At 54.9% G+C, this 20,521-nt stretch overlaps 5 protein-coding genes across 5 annotated transcripts in view; 3 read left to right on the top strand and 2 right to left on the bottom strand.

The window, feature by feature from the left end:
- Positions 1 to 2,826: 2,826 nt before the first annotated feature.
- On the top strand, positions 2,827 to 5,978 carry VDBG_06457 (importin subunit beta-1; the record flags this gene model as incomplete). Its single annotated transcript, XM_003002849.1, has 7 exons — positions 2,827 to 2,875; positions 3,045 to 3,103; positions 3,231 to 4,037; positions 4,109 to 5,281; positions 5,336 to 5,579; positions 5,629 to 5,737; positions 5,789 to 5,978. The coding sequence occupies 7 exons, from the start codon at positions 2,827 to 2,829 to the stop codon at positions 5,976 to 5,978; spliced, it is 2,631 nt and encodes an 876-aa protein (XP_003002895.1).
- A 1,562-nt stretch (positions 5,979 to 7,540) lies between these two features.
- Positions 7,541 to 10,859, bottom strand: VDBG_06456 (conserved hypothetical protein; the record flags this gene model as incomplete). The annotated part of the gene is made up of 11 exons (XM_003002848.1): positions 7,541 to 8,398; positions 8,472 to 8,592; positions 8,712 to 8,752; positions 8,828 to 8,981; positions 9,041 to 9,108; positions 9,163 to 9,557; positions 9,614 to 9,626; positions 9,676 to 9,798; positions 9,852 to 10,374; positions 10,451 to 10,540; positions 10,669 to 10,859. The coding sequence occupies 11 exons, from the start codon at positions 10,857 to 10,859 to the stop codon at positions 7,541 to 7,543; spliced, it is 2,577 nt and encodes an 858-aa protein (XP_003002894.1).
- A 3,725-nt stretch (positions 10,860 to 14,584) lies between these two features.
- VDBG_06455 (cytochrome P450 1A2) lies at positions 14,585 to 16,276 on the top strand (the record flags this gene model as incomplete). The annotated part of the gene is made up of 4 exons (XM_003002847.1): positions 14,585 to 14,710; positions 14,786 to 14,922; positions 14,989 to 16,110; positions 16,198 to 16,276. 4 exons carry the CDS (start codon positions 14,585 to 14,587, stop codon positions 16,274 to 16,276), a joined length of 1,464 nt encoding a protein of 487 aa, XP_003002893.1.
- Positions 16,277 to 18,058: 1,782 nt separating this feature from the next.
- VDBG_06454 (conserved hypothetical protein) lies at positions 18,059 to 20,313 on the top strand (the record flags this gene model as incomplete). The annotated part of the gene is made up of 6 exons (XM_003002846.1): positions 18,059 to 18,131; positions 18,277 to 18,331; positions 18,464 to 19,154; positions 19,311 to 19,570; positions 19,640 to 19,929; positions 20,015 to 20,313. 6 exons carry the CDS (start codon positions 18,059 to 18,061, stop codon positions 20,311 to 20,313), a joined length of 1,668 nt encoding a protein of 555 aa, XP_003002892.1.
- Positions 20,314 to 20,320: 7 nt separating this feature from the next.
- VDBG_06453 (conserved hypothetical protein) overlaps positions 20,321 to 20,521 on the bottom strand; it is a gene marked incomplete at both ends in the record, with an annotated part of 1,042 nt that continues 841 nt past the window's right edge. The window contains one exon of the mRNA XM_003002845.1: positions 20,321 to 20,425. Coding sequence (XP_003002891.1) covers positions 20,321 to 20,425 — 105 coding nt within the window. The remainder of the gene's footprint in view (positions 20,426 to 20,521) is intronic.

The raw sequence follows: 20,521 nt of genomic DNA, 5'->3' as shown, positions 1-20,521 counted from the left end.
CTCTCATCGAAGGTTACAACGCTGGCACTGTGGCCGACAAGGCGCATCACACTTGTTTGGATTGTGCGCGACTATGAAGCGCTCGAGTGGGTGCGCCCTTGGATGGACACGGTTCTGCGCATGCCCGGCCGTCGCGACATTCTGCGCATCCAGCTGTTTGTGACACGACCCAAGAACCCGCGCGAGATCGTTTCCGCAAGCTCAACTGTTCAGATGTTCCCCGGCCGACCAAAGCGTCGCGACGCTCCTGCGCAAGGAGGTCGAGGAACAGAAAGGCGCGATGTGTGTGACGGTTTGTGGACCTGGCGCACTTGCCGATGACGTCCGACATGCTGTACGGCAGGTCCAGGACGAAGACACGGTGGTCGACTTTGTGGAGGAGAGCTTTACGTGGTAAAGCATATCTTCTGCCCCTTGCGCGAGCATACTAAGCGAAGTTGTTTTTCACGTCTTTGGAGAGAAAGCTCTCCGTACATACGGCCGATACCTTGAACATAGTCAAACCGGGAAAGAAAGCGAGGAGTGTAGGTGGAAGGCGTCAAAGACACGCCCAGTGATACATGGGACGAACTGCTTTCTTTATCTTGCTTTTTTTTGTGCGTCTTGCTTCTTGCTCATCAGCACTGAGCTGCCACGTCATTTTTCTTTCTGTATATCTAATCTTCTTCACTTCCTCCTTTTCCCCTTTTAGTGACCAATTGTTGGTCTATCTTGTTTGGAGTAATTTTTTTTTTGGCGGTGTCTCGTCTGGATAGAGCGATACAGAAGAAGGAGACAAAGAGAGCTGGGCAGACTCAGGAGATGTCTGTGTCGGCCGATAGGCGGTCATCAAGAAATGCCGCGAAGAAGATGTGTGAGGACCAGGAGGAGCTTCACAGGACCTATGCGCAGTGTCAATCGGCCTCAATCAAGTCATTTGAAATATCTTAGGTCATATTCATGCTTTGCCATGCCATACAGTGGTTGGGTACAGGGAGGCTGTCTCCAACATGCCGACGACGTGAGATCACCGTCTGCTCTACAAACCGGCTGTTTGCTAGCCTTGCGATGAGTGATCCTCTTGGAGCAGAAGCACGCACACACGCAAATATGCGAAGCCAGTAGCGTTGCGTCCGATGCATCCACTATGACGATGAACTTCGACTCAGCCAAGCTGGCCACCCGCAATAGTGCTGGTTGCTAATGCTCAGTGCCGATGCAATCTGCATGTCGCCTGGCATCTGCGGCGCGCGAGACATGGACAAATATAGCACACCCGCACTCGCCGCGAGGACGGTTCATTCCTGAACGGGCTCCGACAGGGAGCCCAGAATGACGGGAACCACTCCGAAACAGGACCCAAAGCTCTGACGACAATATGCAATCTCAGTGAGATCAAATGCAGTCTGTCTCTCCGGTGACAGAAATGCACGGCCCTACCACGTAGGCACCTTCTGCCTATCTCCCTACCTTCCAGGACTCTGTGTGACTCCTCCGAACCGATAGACCTAGGCGTGCTGCAAGGGGTGTCAAAAGAGAGGACCTAGGGGTGTTTTCTTCCGTCGTGAGGGCATGATATGTAGATACTTTGGGTGTCATAATGCTTTGACCTGGATTCTAAGTCTTGGCTTAGCACAATACTGCGCATACTCCGCTGGCTCTGCTGAAAGCATCCGGTTCGTGGCTTGTGGTGGGTACCTGTGTGAAGGGTCATTTTGATGGTAGCCAATCACTCCATTTGCACACCCCTTATTCCCACAATGACTCGCCCCCCCTTCCTTCCTTCCTTCCAAGGCAGCCGCCGTTACTGAGGGGCAGCCGCCTTTGCTTTGGATTCGAGACCTTTGCGCCCCTGCCAATAGGGTGCTTGTAGATGCCTACACTTATCCAAGGTAGGGTACCTTGGTGAGGCACCTTAGGTACCTGTGAGGTGAACCAGTCAACCCTTTCGACTAAATCAATTTTTACCTTCAAAGGCAGCAGGCATGTCGCTGCTTCATTTTCCCCTTTGACATCAACAGTTTCGGCCGTCCTTCTTCTGCCTCGCCCAGATGGGAAAAACCAAAACAATACAACAACAAATAAAACTCCCCTGGCCAACAACAAGATCGTACATCAGCGAAGAGGAGCCGGCAGCACAATAGCCCACTCAAGACATCCAACCTGGCGACAGTGACTGGACAGTACTGTACTCCCGCCTGGCTGCCTTCTCCACAACTCATTTCGCGCCCTTACCCACGCCACGCCTCCCCCCCTTCCCCCCCTCGCCTAACGCCTAACCCACGCTCACGGCCCAGGGTTCGGCACCTTACCCTCTAAGCCCTCTGGCACTGGCATAGGCGCTGGCAACTGCATCCAGCTGGCATGATCGTGACTTCCCTGAGAACGCCCAAAGACAAAGTGGCGGAGACTGGACTGGACGACTGGACCTCCACACTGCGACGAGACCTGTGATCGTCAACAACCTCCAGCAGCATCTTTTTTCCCCTTTTCACTGTCCACCTTCGACCTGCTTCCCCCTCTCGATACCTTTTTTTCCCTTGCCATCACGAACCTCATTCCCACCACACCGCACCACACTGCACGCTGCACCACACACAGTCCACCCGCCTTACCCCAACTACGAAGCGGTCAGAGTCACACCAATAATTCACACCCCCCTCTCCCACTGTTTGGACCCTGGTTTCTGGGTGCGCCGCAACTGCGACTTTCCATTCAGAACCCCCCGCGTTTTCCACATCCCTCTGGCACGTGCGGCTCGTCGAAACCCTCTTCTTGACTTCCATCCACTTCGACACTTTGACTTCATTTTGGTCCTGAGCCTACCCGTTCGATACGCCATTCATCATGTCGAGCTCCGAAATCAACCAGGTTTTGGGCAACTCGCTGTCTCCCGGTATGTTCTCTCTGTTGGCTCCCTTCCCTTCCGCCTCCTCATCTTGCTGTCCCCCCCACCCAAAGGCCCCTGGGAAAAAGCTGTCTATCCTCCCAACAGCTCTGCCCTTTCCCACCGCTTCCGCACCACCACCTGCAACTGGACAGTATCACTGATTCCTGCCTCGCAGACGCGAACTTGCGACAGGCTGCCGAGCAGCAACTCACACAAGCCGCTGAGACCAACTTTGTACGTCATTCCCCTCACGCTTCTCTGCCTCTCATGACCCCCTCTTCTACACACCCCCCCTTCGAAACTTGCTTTCCTCCCGCTGTTCAGATTGAAGAGCAACTACTAACAATCTTGCACATGACAGCCGCTGTATCTTGCCACCCTAGTTCAAGAGCTCGCCAACGAGAACACACAAGGCTCCATCCGAGCAGCCGCTGGTCTCGCCCTAAAGAACGCTTTCACCGCCAGAGATTTTGCCAGACACCAAGACCTACAGACAAAATGGCTGCAGGGCACCGACGAAGAGACCAAAACACAGGTCAAGAACCTGACCCTGCAAACACTAGCGTCTTCCAACGCGCAGGCCGGTCAGGCTGCCGCCCAGGTCATCTCCTCTATTGCTGCCATTGAGCTGCCCCGCAACCAGTGGCAGGATTTGCTGAATATCCTGGTCAAGAACGTTAGCGAAGGAAACGATCACCAGAAGCAGACATCTCTGACTACGATCGGTTACATCTGCGAGAGCCAGGACCCCGATCTGAGGACTGCCTTGATTGGCCACTCCAACGCCATCTTGACGGCAGTTGTACAGGGTGCCCGCAAGGAGGAGGCCAACCTTGAGATTCGCCTTGCCGCCATCACTGCTCTTGGCGACTCCCTCGAGTTTGTTGCCAACAACTTCAAGCATGAGGGCGAGCGCAATTACATTATGCAGGTTGTCTGCGAGGCCACCCAGGCCGAGGACACGCGTATTCAGCAGGGTGCCTTTGGGTGCCTCAACCGTATCATGGCCCTCTACTACGATAACATGCGCTTCTACATGGAGAAGGCCCTGTTTGGTCTGACCATTCTCGGCATGAAGAACGAGGATGAGGACGTCGCCAAGCTTGCTGTCGAGTTCTGGAGCACGGTTTGCGAGGAGGAAACTGCCATTGAAGATGACAACCTGCAGGTGGGTATCCGGGCCCAGCCATTCATCCCACCCATTTGACCTGGCTTGTGCTGACTTCTGTGTGACTTCAGGTTGAGAGCTCCGACCAAATGCGCCCGTTTTACAACTTCGCTCGCGTCGCTGCCAACGAGGTCGTTCCTGTCTTGCTACAGCTTCTGACCAAGCAGGACGAGGATGCTGGCGATGACGAGTACAACCTTGCCCGTGCTGCCTACCAGTGCCTGGCTCTATACGCTCAAGCCGTTGGCGGCGCCATCATCCAGCCTGTTCTCCAGTTCGTCGAGGCCAACTTGAGGCACGAGGACTGGCACCACCGTGATGCTGCCGTCTCTGCCTTCGGCGCTATTATGGAGGGTCCGGACGAGAAGACTCTGGATCCCATTGTCAAGCAGGCATTGCCGATCATGATCAGCATGATGGATGACAGTTCACCCCAGGTCAAGGACTCGACGGCGTACGCACTTGGTCGTATCACGGAGAGTATCTCTGATGCTATCGATCCGGCCACCCACCTGGACCCTCTCGTCCGCTCTCTGTTTGCTGGTCTCATGAGCAACGCAAAGATTGCCTCGTCGTGCTGTTGGGCACTCATGAACCTCGCAGAACGCTTCTCTGGTGACTACGGTGCGGAGCAGAACGCCATGACCCCCCACTTCAACACCAGCGTCACCAACCTCTTGGCTCTCACTGCCCGGCAGGACGTGGACTCGTACGTCCGAGTTGCCGCCTACGAAGTCCTTAACACCTTTGTGCAGCAGTCAGCTACCGAGAGTCTGGCTCCTATCGCCTCTCTTTCTGGTGTGATTCTCGAGCGTCTTGAGGGCTCAATCCCCATGCAATCCCAGGTTGTCAGTGTCGAGGACAAGATCATGCTCGAGGAGATGCAGACGAGTCTTTGCACAGTGCTCCAGGCCATCATCATTAAGCTTGACAAGGAGATCATTCCCCAGGGCGACCGTATCATGGGCGCCCTGCTCCAGATTCTCAACTCTGTCGGCGCCAAGTCCAGTGTCCCCGATTCTGCCTTCGCTGCCATCAGCGCTCTTGCCAACGCCATGGAGGAAGACTTCAACAAGTACATGGAGGCTTTTACCCCATTCCTCTACAACGCTCTGGCGAACCAGGAGGAACCCAGTCTCTGCTCCATGGCTATTGGTCTTGTCAGCGACTTGACCCGGTCCCTGGGTGAACGTAGCCAGCCGTACTGCGATAACTTCATGAACCACCTGTTGAATAACTTGAAGGTCAGCTGATCCGCTTCTTCGATTGTCTTCCCCACATGCTAATGTCATTCCTAGAGCACCACTCTCTCCAACCAATTTAAGCCTGCTATTCTGCAGTGCTTTGGTGATATCGCCGGCGCCATTGGTGGCCACTTTGAGACGTACCTGGCCGTCATTGCTCAGGTTCTCCAGCAGGCTGCCACGGTCAACGCCACCGCCGACGGCCCTTACGAGATGTACGACTATGTTGTATCCCTCCGCGAAGGCATCATGGATGCTTGGGGCGGTATCATTGGTGCCATGAAGTCCAGCGGCAAGAGTAAGTTGCGCTCCACAATAATGCTGCCCATCAATGCTAACTCGCGCAGCTGCTGTCCTGCAGGAGCAGGTGCCGCACATCTTCCAGCTTCTCAGCCAGATTGCTAGCGACATGAACCGTAGCGAGGCTCTCATGCGGGCATCCATGGGTGTCATTGGGTACGTCGCTTTGCTCGCCATCGCTTTTCCGCACACTAACTTGTAAACCAGTGATCTCGCCGATGCTTATCCCAACGGGGAGCTCGTCGACGTCTTCCGCCAGGACTGGTTGACTACTCTCATCAAGGAGACCAAGACCAACCGCGAGTTCCAGCCCCGGACAATCGACACTGCCCGCTGGGCTCGCGAGCAGGTCAAGCGTCAGCTCGGCGGTGCGTCCAGCATCATGGCCCAGGCCTAGAGCGTCCCTGTTGGCCAGCAAGACCATATGCGCCGGTGTGACTTACCTCGACTTGTCACATAGCTCCAATGGGCCTGAAGCAGCTGGCCCACTCTTTGTTGGCCCGTGGACCTACATTGCCACCAGGAGCGAGAGCTGCAACTTCTCCCCCCCCCCCCCCCACCCCCCCTTTTATGAAACTTCACAAAACACTCGGACAGCAAGGCATACACGAATTGTGTATATAGACCTGACACAGACCGCCCCTAGTACTCCCCCCAACCCTCCAATACCACTACATCTCGAACACAATCCCCTTGCCTTCTCATCAAAAACATTACACCCATTGCCCACCTCCATTCCACAGCACTTGCTTGGCTGTATTTTTCTTGCGTTGCTTTACACGGCGGATGCCAGGCATAGAGAGGACCTCACCCCCTCATTTTTCATGTACGCCACGCTCGCAACAGCGTTGGCGAGCCAAAATTCATGTAGACGGAGTTTTCACCCACGGACGGATTTGAATCACTTCGTGGAGTTACATCGGACAGGAAGGAAGCACGCGGGGGATGGTGTCGAGGTTCCGGTACGAGACACGGCAACGGGACACACGCATACACACGCAGCGAGCTATGAACGCATGCCCTGGGGCCGACCGCATCCCCGTTTCTTGATCTACGCTCAAGTGAGCGGATCTTTTGGTTGGTCAGGAGATCGGATGGACTCTGTTATTTCAAAGGGGTCTAGGTCGGGACAAGGGGATATGCGTGATCAGGCTGAGCGCGGCGCAGTCGATTGGAACGAGTGGATGACGAATGGCATGACTCGGCTTCGGGCCGCCTGGGCGAGACGAACTACTAGGAGCGTGTAGGGGTAAGACTGTCTGGTGCGAGGAGGAGATCACTGCACAGCGAGAGTGCAAGAGGCAAAGACAGAAGAGAGCAGGCAGAGGAAGGCAGGCGGAGAGCAGTGCAGCGCAATCGATGGTGGGCCAGACGCGGTGAACCTTGGGTCAAGTGATCCCATGAGCTGTAGTCAAAGCTGCCGAACCTGAATTGATGAAGTTCCCCCGCCCTTTCTCTCCAAGGCATAGCTTTGCATCGTGATCCGCCTGTTCTGATGTTGATGTCGCCCTGCCCAGGTACACAGCGCGACAAAGCTCACAAGATCCAAGGCGCAAGAAGCAGTACAAGGTTTGCACTTGAAATGAAACTCCTGGGCACATTTTACTGGCCAAGTATTGAACAGGAGGCGGCCTGTGGCTACAAAGCCAACACGCTGTGAAAAGGGACCGGACAGGCAAAAAAGACAAGGCCAAGCAGAAGAATACGAAAGAAAAAAAAAAGTCCCTGTCGCAAGCTCAATCGCCCCGAGCTCGTGATTTTATCCGTTGGCCCCTGTCCTTCGTGTTTCGACAACCCCAACCCAGGCGCTGTTCCCTCGTGTTGCTTTCCCGCCGCGCCATGCCGATTGCATCCCGAACGCTGCTTTTCCTTGCCACACTTCCTTGGTTGCGGCCCGCTGGTGCGTATCATGATGTAGAAAAGAAAACAAGACGATTGTCATCGACCACTTCCGGCAACTCAATAGTAGCCCATACCCATCCCTGCGCCATTGCCAACCCAGCCACCTGCCTGGGCAGACTCATCGAACCAGCTTTGCAGCTCACCCTCATATCCATCGTTTCCCGGGCCCAGAGCAGTCGGGGTCGGGGGCGTGAACAGTTGGGGCTGCATTGGCGGCACGACGTCGAACGAGGCTTGTGGCGGTAGGGGCTGAACCTGTGGGAACCCGGCAATGACGTGCTGCTGCTGCTGCTGTGATTGCTGCACATTCGGCGGCGGGTCAAATGCGGCTTGGGTTAATACTCCCATTGGATTGTGCGATTGAGAATATGGGTCCTGCTGCTGTGTGTACGCGGCGTACCCTTGGCTGGCCTGTTGATGCCCAGGAGCGACAAACGGCGCCGCTTGATGCTGGTACTGTTGCTGCTGATGGTGAGCCTGGTGCGGATTTTGTTGGAGAGGTTGTTGTTGCTGTTGCTGTGCACCGAATGAAGAGGCGGGTGAAAGCTGTGACGGCGTGAAATTTGGATGTTGTTGCGGTGGACCAGGTGACTGCCCCGGTCCCATGCTTTGCTTGTGGCCCAGATGCTGTGCAGGCTGTGGGAGGATTTGGTGCTGCGGCCGCAGGCGATGTCCTGGCACTGGTAGCTGGTGTTGGTCCTCTGGAGACCTCATAGAGGGCGGAAAATTCGGTACTGGTGCTGTTGTTGGCGAGGCATTGGTCGATGACATGACGCTTTTCGAAATTGAATCCTCACTCGGTGACATTGGGCCAGGCAATGGTGAAGCCGGGACGACATTCTTCCCCTGGATCGAGGCCATGCCTGTCAATGATGGCGAGTACCCGCTCTGCAAAGGCCGTAATATTCGATCATTCTGTTGGGCGTGGTTGTTGTGTCAGCGTTACCCTCACAAAGCGGAGGCACTGGAACAATTGGGCCAGACGTACACCATCAGCCATGCCGCCATCCATGCTCACTGTTGCGGCCTTGGGATCTCGCGAAAATCTTTCCAGCGATTCGAGCCAACGGGAGGCAAGAGGCCAGACTTGTTTTGACTCCATGAGAAGGCTCATACACCGCAGAAGCATGGTGCGACCTTGTTTTACAATGGTTCTGTCAGAACAAACTATTGCCAACGTCAGGATGATCCTTAAAATAGTGATATGGCGGGGGCTAAGATAGCTTACTATTCTTGTATTTGCATAGATAAGTCGAAAACAGACCACAGCTGTAGACGCAGAAGGACTAAGCCAATGTTAGCTCGAGGTCAAGTCCTTTGTCGCAAGAGCAGAGGGCAACAGACAGCCATCTGGGCACCAACGCTTTCATCAGCGCCTCGTACAGAGAATTGGTTGTCGATTTGCTCAAACAAGTCACGAACATTGCGGAACAATTCGTCGGACAAGTGGGAGAAGAACACGCGGTGAGCCTGGCTCTTGGGCTCGGGGTGTATGATGCTAATCGAGTCAGATGAACCCCGCATTTTCGAACGGGAGATCGGGAGTCCAGAACCTACTCATCGAGGTATGGTCTTCTAAGAACCACATTGCAGAGTTTTGTAACCATTGTCACGCTCATGTATGCCTAGTGCATGCTGTCAGCTGCCAGGATGGTTTGCGACGACTGCGGTTCACTTACAAGATCCTCGCCTACGGATTTGTGGCCTTTCAGCAGAACCATACTCCACTTGTGGTCTGGTGGTAGCTGCTGTTCCCAACTTGCCAAACTCGCTGCCATCTTGGAATATTCACTTGTGGGATCCCAAGGCGAAGAGCTCTTTGTCGAAACCATCGCTCTGCGGGCTACCTTACCCCAGTAGTAGTGGGCTTGAATAAGACTCGCAAATAGCGACCGAGTAGGCTGATGGATGAGAGATGGGTTCTCGCGGGCAGGTGGGGTATCTTCGAGGGCAGCGCGAGACTTGGGCTCATTGCCGTTCGCAAAGTCATTCTCGTCACTAGGCAGAAGACAAGTAATGTCGCTAGCGGCTAACGAGATAGGAGATTTCGCGCCACAGTGGAGGTTGTCCTGACCTACACATATGTCAAAAGGCATGGTCAAGTGTTGCGCAAGGTGTGCTGAGACTCACTATGGAGCATCCACTATTTGACTGTTAGTCAGATCAAGAAATGGCAGGCAGGGAAGCCTTACCAAAGTACGCCTGGCGGACTCGGCCTTGATAACCAGTTCTTTCGTCGGTACCTTGATAACATAGGTCTCCTCGCGGTGAAGATGCATGAGGACGGCCATCCTCGTGGCAATCCCGAGGTTGATCTACATCGCATTAGGACCGCGCTTCCATACCCGATGATCGGGATGTCACTCACATAGCTTCGATTTCGCCAGCCACTTCCCTGTTGGGCGATGCTCAGAAGATAGAACGCCTGGCACCGCTCAAGCGTTGGCTCCGAGTACAGTTCATTGAGTGCCAAGGTACTGGCCCTTTCCATGAAAAAGTCGGCCGCCCTGATCTCGCCCTGATAACGCCGCGTCAGGGCGAGGGAGAAGCGTGCTGAGATACTGAGGATGCTAAGGAGTAGAAAGACGCTGACGGACCGGTGATCGCGCTGAAGCCGGGCGGGGAACAACTGCTTAGGAATGAAGCCTAATTGGAAATACTTTCGAGTAAAGAGGTGAACTGCCTCTACAATTTCGGGGAGCGGTGGCATAAGATCCCATTCATCAGCGTGCTTGAGTCGATCCGCAGGCGCCACGCTGAGAGGAAACACGGGGGCGTCGAGGACTTCGCGACGTGTCTTAATTAAGTCACGCTTGGTAGCCTTTTCAGCTCTCATGCGTGGATGGCGATAGTCACGATCATCGTCAGGCTGCCCTCGAACAGGGAAAATGCTGAGTGGCCAAGAAACGTAATACGTCTGGGACTTCCCACGAAATCAAGCTTCATGTTCAAGAGGAAACTGCATACCAATCGGAGGCCCCTAAGCCAGCCTCCTTGCAGGCATTACAAGGTGGTGATGCCTTCTCATGAATACATTTGCTTCTCATGCGGCGACATCTAAGCAGAGCAGGTTATTAGTATGGCTGAGCGCGGATAGGGCTTCGCCGTGGTGCCACAGCTCAAGTTCAGCTTGCGTCGTGGGTCGACGGTGCGGGCTGCTAGAGCGTGAGAAGGAATGGACAAACCTTCGACAGGCAATCGGGGCCCTACGTTTGACGGGAGCTTTTGCAGCCGATGCACTGCTGTCTGTGCCGTGCTTCAGACAATCGTCGACGCTGCCGTTTCGCTCGTCTTTGAAGTTGTCGCTACAGCCGCCAGAGCTCAGGTTGCGATTGAGCGCAGTCAGGTTAGGCTTGGCGTCGTCGTCGAGCTCCATATCCGCAATGGCCTGCGACTGCGACTACGACTGCGACCGCGACCGCGACCGCGACACTCCGGCCAGTAGGTGTGGATCAGGAGCGGCAAGAGGGTTGGCGAAAAGACGGCAAGAGCATGTGCGGGGTGCCCGAGTCGGTTGGTTTCTGCTAGGTGCTGGGTTCTCAGTATCGGCTCAGATCGTGAGGAGAAGCAAGGCGTGCAATCTGTGTCATCAGAGTGGGTGGCGACAGTGTCATTGGACGATCCGCGATAGGTGCTTGCTGAGCACTGGGCGTGTTCAGGTATGGGGGCTGGCCGCCGCCGGTTGGGGTGTCAGAATGGAGACGACCTTACTCGCTTGTTCGGTATAAAATTGCTGATGTGTCTGGCTGGTGGATTGACGTGCGGTCAATGACGAGATCCAAGTGGCCGAGCGCACGAGGCGCAGTTACCAATGACCCCTAGCAAGCCCGCAAATGATGGGTTTAGTTACCTACCTGAGCAAGTCCAACAGTCGACACGAGTTAGCGCTGGTCCAGCAGCCTGAGCTGCGAAAAGGCTTGCTGTGACTGCTATGGCGCAGATGCAGATTTAGGTTCCTTTGCGGGAGGCGGTGGGTGCCATGGGGATCGGCGGTCGCGCCGGCTCGGTCGCGGGCCTTTGCGGGCACCTCAGGACTGGCGATGGCTTGTTGTGGGGTTATCTTGAACTGCCCTGCGTTGGTGAGCGACGGCTGGTCCTAGCGAAATCGATCACGACGTGCTAGCAGCTTCTGACGTAGGCTCGATGTACTTTGCGGCAGATGGATATGAAAATGATTCCGAGCAGGCTGCGCGGGAGCAAGTCACACAGTTGCAAGGGGTCAGCCCTTGCACTTCGCAGGTCTTGTGCGGGTTGACGATCGGCACTCAGTTTTCCATTCCAAGGCACCGGCTCGCACAAATGGTGCTACCCATACTGCCAGACCACTTGTCCAACAACCACCAGCCCTGCCAGTTGGCGAGTCGTCGATTCGCCAGCATGCCAAGCCTACCAGCAAGCCAAGACGGAGGATGGGTAATCTTTGACCCATATCGCCACCTCGAACCGAGGGTCGCCAAGGAGAGGTCGCTCTGAGCGCGGTGCATGTTAGGGTCTGTTCGTGACGAACACTCTGGTGATATCTGCCACCGCAGGCTTCCCAGCATGAGCCAGACGCCCAAGGTCGTCGATGCGAAAGCGATGCGAGGGAGGTCGACAACGAGTCATGGCAACGTGCCCAGAACCTCGAGTAAATTGCCCAACTCTTATCGTCAAAGACGGAGACAGCTGGATGGACACCTGGTGGGCCAGAAGCGCCGTGCACTGCATTGGTGGGTTCGAGATTTGCGATGCTAGTCAGGTTCTGCAGCCCTTCCAGGCTCAAGCTCCAGAACCTGTGCCAGCTGCCTCGTAGGCATCTGTGTCTAGGGCAGCGGAAGATCTCAGGCAAGGTAGATCAGACAATCATTTGTCTGACGGATGCTGAGACTAGCCTTGGAGTGTACAGGCCGTAGGCTGTCGAACGTGCATCATGGGCCACGACTCGCGCGCCATGGTGCATTGCAGGAGGGGGAACGGTGGGAAATCAGAGGAGGGCATTTCCACGTGGCAGCTGTCGGTGTGATGGGGGCCGATCGACTCTTCTGTCGCAAGGCCACACTAGACGAGGACTTGAGAAACTAGCTACCAGGAGGCGCTGGCGCCAGGCGGGTCACCGAGCTGGCGTCTTTACAGCTCTCCAACGCGGCGATACTCGGGGCTTAGGGCCTAAGAGCTTGGTCAACGAAGGGCTAGGATCTACTACCAACCAGCCTGAATCAATGATTCAGTCGATGCTGCCCCGACCCTTACTCGTATTTCGGACCTTCTTCCGACCCTGCCGTCGGCCAATGAAGTGGGTTGCGCCTTTCTCTACGACAAGCGAAAAAAAAACAAAAAAAAAAAACTCTTGACCATAATGCCCAGCGGCGGCGACTTTGCCCTTATTGGTTGGAGGGCCTGACAAGCAAGTGAAGTCTTGCATTGCGCAAGACCGCAAATGGTCCGTAGTTGTTGGCTAGGTGGGCTGAAGCGCTCCATCCTGTTCTCGATGGTGTGGACAGGGAAGGGAGAAGCGGAGGCCAGATTTGTCTGGTCTCCGAGGCCCAGCTGTGGCTTTTGACAAGAGGGTCAAGGCGTCTGACGAGGGATGGACTCGAAGGCTTCAGCTTGGCCCGCTCTGGTGTCGTGAGCGGCGGCTTCGGCTGCCAAAAGGGAAAGGGAGGGGTTGGGCGGCGGTCTCTAGCCGTGAAGGGTCAGAGAGAGAGGGGTTCAGAATGGTGACCGATTCTTCCACAGGCGACTCAGGTGGGACATGGAAGGAACTGATTTGGACGATCTCAGAAATGGCGAAGCCTGCATGAAGACGTAAACTGGGGGAAGGAAGCAGCCCCCCTGCAAACCAGCTGGCAATAATGCATAGGACATGGTGGGATGCGACGTCCCATCGGGTCGGGAACCCACGAAGGAGAGCAGGGGCCGGGGCATGACTTCCCCCGAGCCTGAATGATACATCTGGAAAGGCATACCGGGTAGGTGTTAGACTCGTACCCAGGTAGGTATCGAGACTTGGTTGCCGCTGAGCTTGGAGCTAGGACGCAGTAAGACAAGAAGTAAGGTGGTAGGAAGGTAGTCAAGTACATGCCTTAGCTGGAGGTAGGTACCTTGGTTGGCACGTAGGCACAATTGGAAGCAAGTGCGAAGGAGAATGACACGGGACGGGACAAGGAGGAGAAGCAGGACCTGACTCTCTCACGACCAGCGGTCTTGCCTTGACAGAATCCAAACCAGCAAAACACCGCACCGCACTACCTGAGCCGCGCCGCACCGCACACAGAAGTGTCCCCGGTGACGGCGCGCGCACGTTGGCGGGTCTCACCCACACACACTCACACACGCAGATGTGAGATGATGGATCTTGGACAGTCTAAAGCTGCCACTTAGGAGTCGCAAGCGGGTCTGACGGCGTCCAGTATCGTGTCATGGGCTGTACACTTGTCTAGGAGCCCAGCTTACCTTACCCTACCTCACCATAAGTTTGCAGATGACTTACTCAGGTACATGCGAACCCTGACTCCTCCCTCCACTGATTACTTTTTATGTAGGCACATCCGAGGGCCTCGTCCTAGCACAGAAGCGCCCACACTCATGGCTCTGGGGTGTATTCAGCTATTCATTCCTTTTCGTTTCGGACCCTCTCGCTACTCGGTGCCTGCTTGAGGGGCGGATGCCTGTACTGGATTTATTGCCATCTTGGCCAAGACGCTTCCGAGCTGAAGTGGGCATTTCGTCCCGCGCGAGTAGGTGCCACTTGATCAGCCTGCGGGATGATGTGGTAGAAATTGGGATCGAGACTCTGAGCCGTTCTTATTGCTCCAGCGTCGTGAGACCCAGGTGTTCCTGGTTCTTTTCATCCTGCGACCTTATCCTTGGACAAAGTCCTGCCTTTGGCCGGGATTCTCCAAGACCACGTTCATCTATTTACTGCCAGACCAGTCGACATGACGGTGGCGCAAGTTTTGGCATCTACCCATACCCTACGGCTTCGTGTTCTTCCCTCATCCTCACTCTCCTTGATCATCCTTAGGTCTTTTTGGTAGGGAAGCATGACTCTTGCCAGCTATCCGCAGGCCGCTCTTGCGGTGGTCTTGGGCCTGGCTTTGATATGGCTTGTACGATACTCCCATGCATCCCCGCGATACCAGTACCCTCTCCCTCCTGGCCCCCCTGGCAGGTTCTTGGTTGGCAATCTGGGCCATGTCAGCATCGACAGCCCTGAGAAAGATTACCTGCGATGGGGTCAGGCCTACGGTCAGTTTAGCAAGCACCCAATACGATACGCAAAATGCGTCAATTGCTTGGTAGTTTCGAGGCTTACACATCCAGCCAGATTGCGATGTCATTCATACTGAAGTCCTCGGCCAACACATGATCTGTCTGAACAGCCGCCGGGCTGCTGAAGACTTACTTGAACGTCGGGGCTCCATTTACTGCGATAGACCGAGATTTACTCTTTTCGAAATGTACGTCCGCACCCCGCGTATTGACTCCCCCCCTTAAGCGCCGAGTACGCTGACAAGAGTCTTCAGAATGGGATGGGGCCTCACGCTTACATTCCTCCGCTACGGGCCTCGCTTTAGCCTTCATCGACGCCTCTTCCAAACGACCTTCTCACACACAAACGTCAGGAAATTCGAGTTCATCCAGCAGCATGAAGCACGCAAAACAGTTCGAAATCTACTCCAGGACCCCGCGGACTGGAAAGAAATCACGCTGCTTATGGCAACAAGCATCGTATTCCGGATCGCCTTCGGTCAGGAGGTCGTAGATAAGGGCTCTCCGTATTGCGCCATGTCCCAGGCGGCGAATTATGCCACGACAACGGGTGGAACTCCTGGTTCGACACTGGTCGATCTCTTTCCACCTGCAAGATATCTTCCTGACTGCCTCAACCTCTCAGAGCCTCTGGCTCACGCGCGACGCAGTCGGAAAACCATACGCACTATCCATGAAGAGCCTTGGGCCGCAAGCTTGAAGGAAATTGACGCCGGTATCGCATCTTCTTCATTCATGAAGACATATTTGGAGAAATATCGAGCCATCGAGGAGTCTGGCAAGACCCAGGAATTGACCGTTCCCGATATCAAAGGCGCAGCCGGCGCCATATTTATTGCCGGCGGCAACACAACCTGGAGCACCCTTCAGGCCTGTGTTCTCTTCCTGACCAAGTACCCCAATGTCCAGCGACGCATACAGGAAGAGCTGGATGAAGTTGTCGGGCCAGATCGCCTTCCAACCTTTGATGATCGCCCACGCCTCCAATACCTGGATCGTTTCATCAAGGAGGTTCTTCGATGTCTCCCATTAAACCCTTTGGTCATACCACACAGAAGTCTTGCGGAGGATGTCTACAATGGCATGCGCATACCCAAAGGTTCCATCGTTTTTGCGAATGCCTCTGCCATGGCTTCTGATCCAACTGTGTATGATCGGCCTGTCCTCTTTGACCCGGACCGCTACCTTCGCGGTGAGCCAGAGTCTCCGGGCAATTTCGGCTTCGGCCGGCGAAAATGTCCAGGAAATCACCTTGCACTTGCTTCTGTTCAGATCTTTGTTGCGACGCTCATGTCAGCATTCCACATTGACAAGGCTATCGATGACAATGGTCAAGTCTTGGAGCCCAGGGTTGGTATCTCTATTGGATTAGGCGGGTATGTTCATGCCTCGTATTGGATTTTGATTCCCCCTCTTAGCCACATGTCATGTGATGAACGACCAAGACTGACACTATTGGGTAGGCATCCGCTGCCATTCGAGTGCGTTTTCATGCCAAGGCACGGTGTTGAGGCTGCTAGCCTGCTTGAACGAGAGCCATGAGACAATGTTGTTATGACACAATCATGTTACACGACGCATCATTACGGAGTCTATCATTAGGGGTAAAGCATCACATACACCTAGACCAGTTCTTCTTCTTTCTTCGCTCATCAGTTCATATATCTTCTTCCTCATTTTCTTGCCCTCAGCATAATATCAATGGTGCTTCCTGGCATTCTCCACAGAAATTTCACGACATGTCGTGGCTCGCATTGAGTTGTGCCAATACAACCATACCGCAGGGATGGATGGTGCGCTTGTTCGAGAATGACAAATGGGCTAGCCGCAGCTCTCTCACACAGCAGAACGACAAAGAGAACAGCTCTTTAAAAGCCTTATTCACGGAAGGTCAGCCGCCAACCCATTCGAAGCAGTTCGAAACTGTATTGTGCTTCGAACAAGTCAACTGAGTAGTACAGGCCCCACGACAGCAATTCTGATGATATTGACCCTAGTTACGCGCTATGGATGATGGCCCCTGGCATTCTCACAGCACTGAGAACCAGTTCCGTTTAGGGGACAAGGCGTTCTAATCAGCTATTCGCTCAAGTCTAGTGCGTCGTCCAAAATAGCCGACGAAGCGGGGATATTATCTTGGGCAATATCCGGGCCACTAGCAGGGAAGAACGCGTACCGTGCTCTTTCATGGGTCAGTTATACCCATCAACCCTATACTAAATGACCTCGAATGACGGGATGAGAATTGAGGTCGGGAATATGTGCTACATAATACCAGACGGCCGGTCAGTCTAGTGAGGCGCACTTCGAAGGATCAGGCCTTGGTGATCTGTTCGGCGGCCTGGCGATTTGACTCAGTATTCGACAGAGTGAGTGACCTGCCTGGGATGATGGCCGGATGAATCGAGCACAATCCCCCCTATAGGGCAAAGAAGATGGCTTGCTCGCAGCAGTGACGCGCAGACAGGGAACCCGTCATGTCAGGCGGATGAATGATCCTTGTTGTAGAGATTATGGAAGACATATGTTCAAGCCAAGTGGGACGCTCGAGGACGGTGGTAGGCAGGCAAAAGGCAGAGATGTGTGATGCAGGGGACGGCATCAAGAGCCCGAACTTGTCGCAAAGTGATCGTGGACGATATGGAGATACAACTCATGGTCGGGCGAGCATTGATGGGCCCTGTTACGAGGCAGTGCGAGACTCTTTCACCATGATTGCATGTAGATGGTCATTACCACCAGTCGTTGACGGTGGTGTTGAGGAAAGTAGAAGGCAGATTGGTGTTGGGAAGTAGCCAAGGACATGGAAGTGGGCATGACGGCGTTCTTCGGTCAGGCAAAAAAGGATCCGGAGTCCTGTCAGGCCACCCACCTCTTGCTGTGCAAGCAGTGCTTACAGTGCTAGTAGCAAGGGTATAGGGCGCCACCTGACGTGAAGCGACGCTGTTGGTGGCAGTGTCTACCAATGAATCGACGCGTCGGCACCTGTTCGACAGGGGTCAGCGGGGGCAAGTGATGGGACGGATCTTCTGATTTCTCAGCGGCGGGGGCGACCAGGTTGCCAGTCTTACCTTCAAGGCGCTGTCCACAGCTGGCAGCACTTGCATATGCCCACCCTGCCAGCTCAACAGCGTCGGACCCATCGGAAAAAACCCACCAAAACCCACCAGTTCACTGCTGTCGGGGTCCGTCGTAGGCACCGACTGCCCTGGATGCCAACCGGAGCCAACCTCGATGGCCATTTCTTTCCCATCAAATGGTCTTCAGCCGCCAGAAGAAAACCCAAGCAGAACATGTAGGACGTCTAGATTCTCAAGATGCAAGATGACATTCGAATGCTCCGTCTGCGGAAAGGAGTATCAGAGGAACACCCACCTCCGGCGTCATGAGTCTACCCGTGAGTTCACCATTGTCCTGATAGCCTCATGTACCCAGATCTCAATGACGAGCCCCTCTCTCACCTCACCTTTGAGCACCCTTCCCCCTCCCCATGCACCCCGCAAACTCTGGACAGCTAGGACAGAAAGTCTGACTTCGAGTAGATGCCGAGAATGGCCGCTTCAGCTGCCCGTACTGTACCAAGGCTTTTGCTCGTCGGTCAGTGAACCCTTTTGTCTTTTGTCACTCCAACTCTTGATCCCCTCACCTGCCCCTTCATCTCTCCTCGTATATGACCCTCCCCTCCTGTCCTCCTACTCAGCCAGCATGCACCCACTCACCGTGCCATAGCGACGTGTGCCGGAAGCATGCCACCTCTTGCCTGACCAAGGGCAACAATCGCGGTCGCCCTTCTCATGAAGTTCAGACCATCAAGCGTGGTCAAAAGCCTCGCGCCTGTGATGCATGCGCGCACAGCAAGTTGGCGTGCGACCTCGCCGAGCCATGCGGCCGTTGCGTGTCTCGCCACTCCATCTGCTCCTACAACAAGGTGCAGCGGGACCCCTCGAATGCCTCAGGGATGGACCCTTTGAGGATTCGCAAACCATATACCCGTGACGCCCGGGCTCGACTGTCCATACCCTTCTTGCTCAGCATGACAGATCCAAAAGCCGAAACCATGATCAAGTCTTTCTTCTGTGAGCCCATGAGAGAGGCCGAAATAGGAGGCACAGAGTTTGACCCGGAGCGAGAATTCTTCCCGTGGAACATTACCGACATTCTCATGGGCGATGTCGAAGATGAGCTCGACATGTACGACTTATTCAACCAGGTGCCCGACATTGATCACTCATCGCCGGCGCTCGATGCGCGATTGGCCTTCATTGTTGCCGAGCTCGGCGCTGTCCACGCTCGACTCTCAGCGATGGATGCTTCGTACAGCGAGACGTTCAGCATCGACTCTGCGAAGCAGGTTTTCACCGCTCGCAACGCCAAGCTTTTCGTTTCGACCTTTTTCCGATACACGCAGCCCGACTTCCCGGTAGCGCACGTGGCCTCCTTCAGCTACGAAGATTCTTCCCCGGAGGCTCCTCCTTGCCCTTCATACTCAATGGGGCTCGATGCGCGCTGTGCCGCGAGATGACGCCCTCTTCGCCGCACACCTTTTTTCGCGTCGGGCGAGGAGTACATTTTCCAGCGTCTCGCGAGGTCGTGGCTCTCGAGCCGCGCCAGAAATTGCCATCGAAAACGTGTGATCGAGGTGCTTCTCGCCGCCCTCAACATACATAGCATGCGCGCCCTCGTCAATGACAAGAAGGTGCGCCGCAGAACACGCACAGAGAACCTGCCGGTCATTGTGGCGACCATCCGGTCGCTTGGCTTGCTGCAGATGAAGCACGACAATCTTCCCGAGGACACCCCGTGGGACGATTTCATTCGCATAGAAACTTGTATTCGGTAAGGGCTCCTTTGAACGCGTAGGACTTTTTGGTGGATGCGGTTCAATTCTTGCTAACTCGTGAATAGGCTGGCCGCCTGGGCCGCTTTGATTGACTGGTCGCAGTGCGGGACGTTCAACTCGCCGCCCATCATAGCGAGCGCCGAGATGACGGGCGACTTTCCCTGCTCCGAAGAACTGTGGAGTGCTGCGGACGCTACGGAGTTTAGGCTCATGGCTTCAAGGGAGGCCGAGGCATCGCGGTCACGCACATCTCTCAGTCATTGTTTGGCCGTCCTCATGCAGGACGGCTGGCTCGGCGCCAGCCACTTTCCGTTGGAGCCAGTCACTCTGATGAATCTTTACTTTCTTATCGGTGGTATGTGATGTCCTGTTTCCCCGGCTCTTTGAGCCTCCGTGGTCACCGCTTCAGCCGAATCTAACACAAAGTACACGTAACGCAGGACTAAGTGCATCTATTGTCTCGGCGCGCCTCATGTCCACTCTTTCCGCAAGTGCTCCTGTCATCCTGTCCGCTATAGAGCGGTGGCAGGAGCTTTGGGATCGTGAGACGACGCGATTGGGGCCTGAAAAGGTGCGCGCGAGTGGTCTGTTCCGGCATTCGGGCGGGGTCGCATGGCTCGTCCGGCGATCCGTCGAGGTGTCGATCGGAAACGGAAAGCAGTGCGCTTACACCAAAGGTGTCGACCACGACAGCTTGAAAGAGCTGCACGATTTCCTTCAAATGTGTCGAGATACCTGAGGATATATCACTGGATGGGCGGCTCCTGTTTGCGTGGGATGTCATACGGCGTTGTGTTGCCTTCTTCATGAGCGCTAGGGGTGTTGGGCTCCCCCGACTTGGGTCGAAGCGTCTGTCCTGTCCAATCAATTTTCTAGTCATTCCTTGGTACGAGATTTGACCCTGACCCGGAAGTTGCTTGGCTTCAGGAAAAAATAGTTTTTCGTTG

The sequence above is a fragment of the Verticillium alfalfae genome, genomic scaffold (genome assembly GCF_000150825.1).
Source record: "Verticillium alfalfae VaMs.102 supercont1.8 genomic scaffold, whole genome shotgun sequence".
NCBI lineage: Eukaryota > Fungi > Ascomycota > Sordariomycetes > Glomerellales > Plectosphaerellaceae > Verticillium > Verticillium alfalfae.
The sequence above is the reverse complement of the archived record's forward strand: the minus strand, read 5'-3'. Positions and strand labels throughout refer to the sequence as shown.